The sequence below is a fragment of the Physeter macrocephalus genome, chromosome 8 (assembly GCF_002837175.3).
Source record: "Physeter macrocephalus isolate SW-GA chromosome 8, ASM283717v5, whole genome shotgun sequence".
In the NCBI taxonomy this organism is placed as follows: Eukaryota; Metazoa; Chordata; class Mammalia; order Artiodactyla; family Physeteridae; genus Physeter; species Physeter macrocephalus.
In genome coordinates, this window is record NC_041221.1 from 29980851 (window position 1) to 29991330 (window position 10480).

At 42.8% G+C, this 10480-nt stretch overlaps 1 protein-coding gene across 4 annotated transcripts in view; it reads right to left on the reverse strand.

Moving 5' to 3' along the window:
- The window catches only part of LOC102990228 (cytoplasmic 60S subunit biogenesis factor ZNF622), a 90694-nt gene that overhangs the window by 56092 nt on the left and 24122 nt on the right, over positions 1 to 10480 (reverse strand). Inside the window, exon 5 of one of the 4 annotated variants that reach the window (XM_028492820.2) lies at positions 4949 to 5019. The exons of the other annotated variants lie outside the window; for them this stretch is intronic. Within the exon in view, the coding sequence (XP_028348621.1) occupies positions 4964 to 5019 (56 nt within the window). The 3' untranslated portion in view covers positions 4949 to 4963. Of the gene's footprint in view, positions 1 to 4948; positions 5020 to 10480 lie in introns of those variants that run through there. 4 annotated transcript variants of the gene reach the window in all.

Below are 10480 nucleotides of genomic sequence, written 5' to 3' on the forward strand. Positions count from 1 at the left end.
TGTCCATCAACAGATGAATGGATAAAGGAGATGTGGCACATATATACAATGGAATATTACTCAGCCATAAAAAGAAATGAAATTGAGTTATTTGTAGTGAGGAGGATGGACCTGGAGTCTGTAAAACGGAGTGAAGTAAGTCAGAAAGAGAAAAACAAATACCATATGCTAACACATATACATGGAATCTAAAAAACAAACCAAAAAAATGGTTCTGAAGAACCTAGGGGCAGGACAGGAATAAAGACGCAGATGTAGAGAATGGACTTGAGGATACGGGGCGGGGGAAGGGTAAGCTGGCACAAAGTGAGAGTGTGGCATGGACATACATACACTACCAAATGTAAAATAGATAGCTAGTGGGAAGCAGCCACATAGCACAGGGAGATCAGCTCAGTGCTTTGTGACCGCCTAGAGGGGTGGGATAAGGAGGGTGGGTGGGAGAGGGAGGGTGGGAGGGAGGGAGATGCAAGAGGGAAGAGATATGGGGATACATGTATATGTATCACTTTGTTATAAAGCAGAAACTGACACACCATTGTAAAGCAATTATACTCCAATAAAGATGTTAAAATTAATTAATTAAATTTTTTTTAAAAAAGATTGTGTTTGAAATAAAAACAAAGTATTTACTTTCTCATGGAGAACTTACAAATCTCCTAACATATGTTGGTGGTCTCCAGTGTCAGAATCACTCCTTATAACATAATAATATACTTTCATTCTCTCTACAACTTGAGGTGATATAAACAAAGACTAAATACTCTTTTAATGAATTTGATTTTAGCTTAAATAAGCAGGACTTCTTTTCCCCATTTCTTTTATTTTCTTTTTTTCAAAATCCATGTATTTTTTTAATAATTTTTACTGGAGTATAGTTGCTTTACAATGTTGTGTTAGTTTCTACTGTGCAGCAAAGTGAATCAGGTATACGTACACATATATCCACTCTTTTTTAGATTTCCTTCCTATTTAGGTCACCACAGAGCATTGAGTAGAGTTCCCTGTGTTATACAGCAGGTTCTCATTAGTTCTCTGTTTTATATATAGTAGTGTGTATATGTCAGTCCCGATCTCCCAGCTCATCCCACCCCATCCCCAGCCTTGGTAACCATAAGTTTAAGAGTTGAACAAGAACTTGAATGAGTTCAACTTCTACTCCTGACCCCTATGAGCTGAGTGGTCACCAGGAGGAGACCTACATTTCTGTAACTGATCAAAGCCAAACAGTCATCATGTGAAGCTCTGGTGTTGCTGTCTCCATGGGCCAGTTCCCTTCACTTTGTTCCCTTTCCTCAGGCTACACCCAGGCAGCCGACTCCCAAATGCTGGTGAATGGACCAGGGGCAGGAGGAAAAATGAGAGAATGGATCAGCCAAAATCCATCACCACCCTTGAAAATAATGCCTGTGATGTTATGTTTGTGCATCTGTAAGTTGGAGCCGAAAAGAACCAGTTGTAGGTGTGTGTTAACTGGCAGGGCCTCTCTGCAGGAAAATCTGCTAATGTTTCAGAATTTCAAATGCACGTACCCTTAGACCTAGCAATTCTACTTCTAGGAATTTATCCTAAAGAATGGAGGGAGGGGGATGTACAAGAATATTTATGGCCATATTGTCTGTACTGGCATGGGACTGGAAGCAATCTAGTTGAGGGACCGACTAAATAAATTATAGTATATTTATACAGTGGAATTGTACATAGCTATAAAAAAATAAAGGCAGCTTTAAATTCAAGTGGAACAACCTCCAAGATATTTTGTTAACTAGGAAAAAAGCAAGAGGTTATCACTGGCATATTGTTTTAAAATATCCATACTCATTTGCTCATAGGTGAAGAGAATATCTCTATAAGGAAGTCAACAATGGGTAATAGTTGCTGTACCTGGGGAAGCTCCTAGGGTGGCTTGAGGTCAGGAGCGAGAAGGATGTTCATTTTCACTGTGTACCGTTTTGCATCTTGAATTTGTGCCTTAAGAGTGAGTAGGTGGGCCTCATTCAATCAGTTGAAGGCCTTAAGAGAAAAAGGTTGAGATTCCCCCTAAAAAGGGAGAGGGAGTTCTGCCTCAGGACTGCCTTCAGACTTGACTTAAGACCGCACCACCAACTCCCCCTGGGTCTCCAGCCCGCCATCCTGCCCTGAAGATGCCAGACTCGCCGGCCTTCCACAATTGCATGCACAAATTCCTTAAAATTTGAGAGGTGCATGGGTTTTGTTTCCTTGGAGCACCCTGGGGTATTATCACACATCACAACCCACATCACACCTGGTGTAGCCAATGCTAATCTCTTATTTCCAGGTGTGCGTATGTCCAGTCCAGCTCGCTAGGCTGTAAGGTCTCTGTGAGCAGGCACTGTATCTCCACCATCCATGCATTTCTACCATTCAGCGGAGAACCTGCATCAGGAACAAGGGTTCACTAAAGACGTGTCGTTGAAGGAAGCAACACTTTTCGTGATAACGGTCCAGATGCTAAATACTTGGGTTTGACTCCTCTACAGGTCAGCATCTAAATCAGCTCATTGATGAGGGGAACACAGAGGAAAAGGAAAGAAAAGAGAGAAAAACAACCCTTCCCGGTTATTGCCAATTACCAGGACACTTCATTTTACATGTTTCTTCTTACACAGCCACCTAAAGACCTGTCCAAGGCAATTCAATGCTCAGAATCTATTGATCTGACCACGGTAGTCAAGTTTCCCTGATGTCAGACTTAGCCTACACGGATTCAAAATTAAAATCAAGAATTCTCTTGGGCTTCCCTGGTGGCGCGGTCGTTGAGAGTCCGCCTGCCGATGCAGGGGACGCGGGTTCGTGCCCCGGTCCGGGAGGATCCCACGTGCCGCGGAGCGGCCGGGCCCGTGAGCCGTGGCCGCTGAGCCTGCGCGTCCGGAGCCTGTGCTCCGCAACGGGAGAGGCCGCGACGGTGAGAGGCCCGCCTTACCTAATATTACCATCCTCCCTTAAACCTTAGATCTGTAGAATTTCATCACCCATTTGAAAAGAAGCAATTATGACCCTTAACTACAAGAGCAAAATATCATTCCTGAAAAGCAGATTGAATCCTAGATTAGAAACCTCTGCAGATATCTTCCACACAAGTTTTTATCATTTGCCCTAGTTTTAAAGGATTACAGATGAATTCATCCTTGACAAGTCACTCTGAATCGACCTGAATCCTCAGATGAATAAAGAACCAGTTGGTTTAGTTTTCTAAAATCAATAAGACCATTTTCAATGTGCACCAACACTGACAATTCTGTCCCATAGGAAACTGATTTATAAGCATGTCAAATGGAGATTTTATTTTACTTCCTGTTTTTACTGCTCCGCCATCAGCTGTCAACCCAGAACCTACAAGCTGTCCCCTGGGAGCAGGGAGACAGAGATTATGCGGCCCTCAGAGGTCATCCTTGAAAGCAGGACACACTCAGCTTTGACCTGGTCTATTAAAATCAATAGGACACGGCATAGAGAAAGAAAGCAGAGGGCAGAGTGTAGGTACATCAGTATTTTTCTTCATTATAGAATTTGCATTCAATTCTATTAATGGACAAGTGGGTTAAATCGACCATGAGAGATAAAAAAAGTGTATGCAACAAATCATATCCCATATGCATTTTCATCCACACTATAGGATTTATTGAATAGGCTTATTTTTCTTTTAATGAAGTTATCTTATTTCTTTCCATTCTAAGTTACGTGAAACAGTATAGTTCGAAGCATAAAGAGAATACATGACCTGTAGTCCCACCATCAAAAGACACCAGTACTGACATGTTAGCGTATTTGATCACAATAGTTTCTCTCTCTGTGGGTTTTTTATAAAATTGTGAATCCTGCTTTTTCCACTTAACACTATAATAAAATAATTGTGTATGTTATTATAAATTCCTCTTCCTTATAAGAGCTCTTATTAACCTCATGTTGTGAGATAAAGCCTTTTCTAGGTCCCCAGAGCTAGTAAGGAATAGAGCTTGGATTCCAACCCTGATCTACCCACTTCTGAAGCCACTTTCTACTATGTTAAACCACCTTAAAAACAGTTATTCCGGGCTTCCCTGGTGGCGCAGTGGTTGAGAATCTGCCTGCCGATGCAGGGGACACGGGTTCGAGCCCTGGTCTGGGAAGATCCCACATGCCGCGGAGCAACTAGGCCCGTGAGCCACAACTACGGAGCCTGCGCGTCTGGAGCCTGTGCTCCGCAACAAGAGAGGCCGCGACAGTGAGAGGCCCGCGCACCGCGATGAAGAGTGGCCCCTGCTTGCTGCAACTAGAGAAAGCCCTCGCACAGAAACGAAGACCCAACACAGCCAAAAATAAATAAATAAATAAATATTTTTTACAAAAACAGTTATTCCTTTTGACCCAGTAAATTACCTTCTGAGGATCTATATGGAATGTGAAATGTATAAGATGAGCCTGGGACATCTTAAAATGCAGAAAAGCAAGAAACTATCAAAGACTAAATAGATCCTGTCAAAAGGAGGCCAACTTGAAAGAGATCCCATTAGCCAAAATAGCCCAGTATGACTATAAAAAGAATAATAATCACACTCAATTAAAATATTATATGTATAAAATTCATTAGTTCCTAAGGATACTTTTTAAAAAACTCACTAGTTGCCATTGGATGTTATAAGGGCATGACCTCATTGCTCGGAAATTGATAAATACATGGAAAGAATAAAGAATGGGTCTGCCTTTCCTATACAAACTCTGTTTCAGGGAAGCCAAAAAATTGATGAGAATAAATTATTCCTTATAGAAGAATTATGGCTAACTAATGCAGAAGAATGGCAATAAGAGAATTGCATTTCAATCCTTAATGAAACTCTGGATCTAAGCAATGGTTGTCAGTGGATCTTAAAATTATAGGTGAAATGTTCTTAAGAAACTCGCAGGACATTCTGACATCACCTGGACGGATTGGTGACATTTCTGAAGGTGGGGCAACCAGACTTCATAAACTCTTGATATGATTCCACAGGAAGTACACAGCATAAGAAATATTATGACCTAAATGGGAAAAGAAATTGAAAAAGAATAGATACATGTATATGTATAACTGAATCACTTTGCTGTACACCTGCGACTAGCGCAACATTGTTAGTCAAGTATACTCCAATGTACAATAAAAATTTAAAAAGAAAAAAGTAAAGAAAAGTATTACTTTCTGAACTGATTCAAAATTCTGGTAAAGCACAATAAAAGATTTTATCTCCCCTCCAAAAAAAGAAAACTATTATGACCAAAAAAACCTTTGAACTTTAATTAAATCATGTCTCAGGTCTCACTACCAGTTTACAGGAAATACAGAGAACAGAGGAGCGAGTTAAAAACATCACACAAACACAATCATACAATTCTAGAAATGGGCACAGTTCTATAAAGGATGAATAATCTGATTTCTCCAACAAATTCAATGGCACGAGAGGGGAGGGGGGACCACGTAGACGAAAATAATTAAGAGATACACAACCATGCAGTTTATGAATGTTATTGATACTTATTATCTGAATAGACCAACCATAAAAGAAAAATTTGAGACAACTGGGGACATGTGAATACAGATTGGGTGTTAGAATATTTACGATATCATTATTTGGGGGGTATAATAATATTCAGGTGGTTATTTTTTTTAGTCTTATGACTTAAATGCATATAAAATAGTTTATGAGGAAAATGATGCAATGTCTGGTATTTCTTCAAATATTCCAGGAAAAAAGGGGGGGTGGAAACAGGCAGGAGGAGGTAGAGATGGGTAAACACACAAGATGTGCAAAATGTTGATAACTCTTGAAGCTGAGCAATGGGTACCTGGGTGTTCATTATACTATTCTCTCTGCCTTTGTGTATGTTTGGGAAATTCTCTAATACAAAAAAAATTTAACTCTAAAAAATGATGTTTAAGAGGACATCAAAACATAGAAATGAGGGCTTCCCTGGTGGCGCAGTGGTTGAGAGTCCGCCTGCCGATGCAGGGGACACGGGTTCGTGCCCCGGTCCGGGAAGATCCCACATGCCGCGGAGCGGCTGGGCCCGTGAGCCATGGCAGCTGAGCCTGCGCGTCCGGAGCCTGCGCTCCGCAACGGGAGAGGCCGCAATAGTGAGAGGCCCGCGTACCGCAAAAAAAAAAAAAATATAGGAATGAAATGCCATGCATGACAAGGTCTAGAAAGTCATGGAATAAATAATCTGAGGAAAAAACTCTCATCAAAGCCTGCTCCATGTACTGTATACTGATTTCTTATCTATATTTGAAATGGAATCACTGCAAATATTATCTGATTAGTTTTCAAATTGATAATTTAAAAAAAAAAAGATCGATCACCTTCTACGTTCTTTTGGGCACCTAATGCTACCACCATTTCAACAGAAAGAGCATCAAAACAATCAAGTTAAGAAAGAAATTCAGTGAATTAAAAGATCTATGATATGCTCAGTGAACATGTCTTTCTCTTTGCAAAGAAATAATTTGGAGATGGAAAGGGAAGATAAATTTGCAGATCAGTTGTCTGTGATCCTCTTTAAAGAGGTTAAGGTGATGATTGGACTTTTTTCCCAAAATCTGATGCTGAAGATTCCAAAGTGAAGCAAAATTAATTGTGAGTGGAGGAAAGAAAAGTACAATCATAACAGCCCTTCTCTTCCAGGGAGACAGTGAAGCAAGCTAATAGCATTCAGGGGTTAAAAATAATTCCATTCACCATCTGTCCACACATTCTATGTAATGACAGATGGAGATCTAATTTTTTTTTTGAAACTTACTACATTAAAAAATACTTCAGAAGTATCTACCCAAACAGCAGATTAAAACTTGATTAAAAAATAAATAATTGAAGCACCAAAAGCTCATTGAAAGATGAGATGTTATGTGGAGATTGCCTTCCCATCGAAACAAAGCCCTTTGTGTTCAGCAAAACCTTTTCTGCTGAATGAAACTACTAAATATTTTAATTTTCAATTTGTAAGGGAAAATTATCTACTCTCACTCACGGGTCTGTTTTAACCCCAGAGTTACAACAGCTGGGAAAATGCGTTTGTAAGATGCCTAAACCAGAGCCCAGACTTGGGTTTCTGGGAACCAGCTTCAGAGATGGAAGGTCTCATGCAGGGGCTTCTGGGGGAAGGTGCTCTCAGATACCCGCCATGAGGGCTGAAGGAGACAGGATGGGGCAAAGAGAGAAGCTGAGCTGGGATGCGATTGCAGAAGAGCCTCAGGAAATACCACAGGGAGACAGGAAGTGGCCACGGCCCTTCAGAGGCCCCAGTGGAGGCAAGGGTGCCAGGCCTTTGTATCCTCACAGAGGCCCATCTCCGGATGCCGCTGGAACTTGGCTGTAACCTTGACAAAGGTAGCGCCTTTTGGCCAAGGGCCATTCCTGAGTGGGACTCACTGGTGAGTGCCTTTGCAGAGGTCAGAGCCAAGTCTTCTGACTGCTTGGGCAATGAATGCTTTCGTCCTGAAGGGGAGACCCCTAGATCCATTACAGTTCTCCCCTCGAGCCCTCCAAATCCAATTCCTTTGTAGAGTAATTTCATCCCATCCGAGAACAGCTCCATGTGATTCTGGATGATCTCTTTTTCTGGGGAAACTTATCAGCGGAAGGTTATTGGCATGTACTACAGTAGCCCCTGCCACTACAGCTGGTACCGCCATCTCCCTCTTCAACTCTCCTTTCTAGAGTCCCCACACCCTCAGACAGCACTACGGCTAGTCAGAGTGGCTTACCTGGTGGGGTGACCCAGATTCTCATCCCTGAGGGCTCTGAGCCCTAGGTCACCTGGAGGACATGCCTGTGGTGCTAAATGGCCAAATTCAACCCATAGCTATGGTACTTGCTCACCTACCTTCAGACTTCGGTGAGGGAGTACCAAGGAACAGCCTAGTGCATCACTGTGTGTGGATGTGGTTATAACTAGGCAGCAGCCGTAGCTTCAAGTTTAATGGAATTCTTGCCGTGTGCCTTGATGGAGGCATTCTCTCTCTGAAAAGCAGGGCCCAAGAGACTAAATGTGCAGTGACAAGGAACACAAATTCCCCAAGCAGGTCATTGAGAATAATGTTTAAGTGGGTCAGGCCTACTTCCAATCCTTGTTTTACGGACCAATCAATTCCACCTATTGGGAGCACAGCCCTATATAACGGGCGTTGATTTAATGCCAACCCATCCTCACAGGGCATCATCTCCAGGCTGTCCCCTTAGCTGTGTTTTCCAAAGTCTCTGTTGGGCAGGAGGCTTCTGGGTGGTGTGGTTTGGTGTAGGTAGGACCTGGTTGCTATAAAACGGGATTCTTGGTCCAGGGTTACATTATGTACAATCCCATGCCAGTTTATCAAATAATCTACAAACTCATGGATGGCAGGGCTGACTGAATCCTTTAGGCAGGAAAGGCAAAGCAGTTTCTTGGAATACGTGTCAATTCTGGTCTAGATACTTCATTGCCACTCGCAGATTGAAAGGGATCCCATGCAATCAGGTTGCTGACAAGTAACTGGTTAGTCTCCTCAGGGGCGGATGCTGTATGGGGGCCTCAGTGTTGGATTCTGTGTTGGCAGTTTGGGTATTTAGCAGTGGTAATGGATACACTAAGTCTATTCTCAATTATCAGGATCCTGGTTTTAAATGGGGCAGAGTGTTGGATTAAATGGGGGCATGATGGGACCACGACCCTCGCAGTGCTGAGTGGCTGAGGTGACAGACATTGCTGCCGTTCCCCCCGAATGTGATACTGTTTTTTATTTACTCTCTCACCCGTAGTGGGAAAGTCTCAGGGTCCTCCATGTGGCTTTCTGCACTACAATAGCTCACTCTACAAACAGAAGAAATAATGAAGAGATTCTGTCAACTACTAAGGACATCCATTTACTGATACATTCAGAGACTGAACAAATGATCACCAGCTGGACCCCTGGAGCCAAAGGACCCACTGTGAACAAGGCTGGGCCTGGATATCTTACTACCTACCCCTCATGAGACCCAAGGTTAGTAAAGAGCCATGATGAAACATAAAAATCTCTGAGTATCAATGGAGATTGTCTTGCCCAAGAGTCCCTGAAATATCTGGGAAACCACTGCAGAGTTATCCAAGGAAATGGTCACAGACCTTTGGGTAAAGACCAGGGAAATTATTACCATAGGCACTTGCCTTGGTATAGCAGGATCCATCCTCAAACCAACCTTTCCTTTAGGCAACATTTTAGGGGTTGAAGGACTGGCTCAGGGCTGGAAATTGGCTGTGACTTTTCAGGGGGGGGTTGTTAGTTTTATCCTTATTAGCTACCCCTCTACCTGCCTTAACAACACCAGGTTCCATTGGTCATCTCCATGGCTGTCTGTGAGTGAGGGACTCCTGCCACTCTCATTATAATTGCATTCTCTTTCCTTGCGATGTTTCAGTTCTGCCACTTGACCCCTATCAATCTGGGATCTTATCGTCCCCTCCTTGTTCTCAGGGATCCCAGTTCTCTATCAGCATCTTCTATAGCATCAGCCCTGCCTGCAGAGGGCAGTCTCATTGAGATTCTCAGGGAAGAGGATGCTCCTCTCACCAGCTCATTCCTTACAGCTTTGGTAAATGGAGTGTCCTCTGGGTACCCCTACGAAACACAGTGAACTGGTGGAGTTTCCCAGTCATACAGAGTATATCCACCCTAGCGTGCCTGCTCCTTGGAGAATTTCGATCTCTTTCTCCAGTGTCTGCCAAGGCATTGCTCACATATCTCCTCCACTTAGCGTGGTCATTGTTTTCCTAAGCTTCCAAGAGCCAACCAAGAGAGCGTTAAACCCTATACGTCAGGAGAGTTCTTTCATGTGGAGAAACTCTCCTTTATCCGTCCTCCTTAATCCAGGCCCTTCTGAATTCAATCCCATAAGTACTCTTCCACTCCTGCTAGTAATTGTTGGCTAGGACCTTCATCTTCTTTAGTGTATTTTCTCTTTACTCCCTTATCAGGACCAGCACTTCTCCTGCTGGGTTTTATTATGACTTGACTCTAGTTCAGAGGTCAGCAAACTCTCCCTATAAAGAGCCAGTAAATAGTAGCAAATGTTTTAGACTCTGTTGCAACTATTCAAGTCTCTCACTGCGGCATGAAAGCAGCCATAGACAATATGTAACTGAACGGGCGTAGCAGTGTTTCAATAAAACTTTATGTCCAAAAAAGCAGACTACAGGCTGGACTTGACCCATGGGCTGTAGTTGCTGATCTCCATTCTAGATGGTGCCCCTAACTCCATCCCTAGTGTTCAGGGATGGAGTTAGGGGCGGGGCCTGAGTTGGGAGCATGTTATCTTATGCTGACGATGAAGAGGCTTCTGCCTCATCTTCAAGCAAGGGGGCAGCACTAGTTTTTTGTGTTGTTTTTATTGTAGTATAACTGCTTTACAATGGTGTGTTAGTTTCTGCTTTACAACAAAGTGAATCAGCTATACATATACATATGTTCCCATATCTCTTCCCTCTTGCGTCTCCC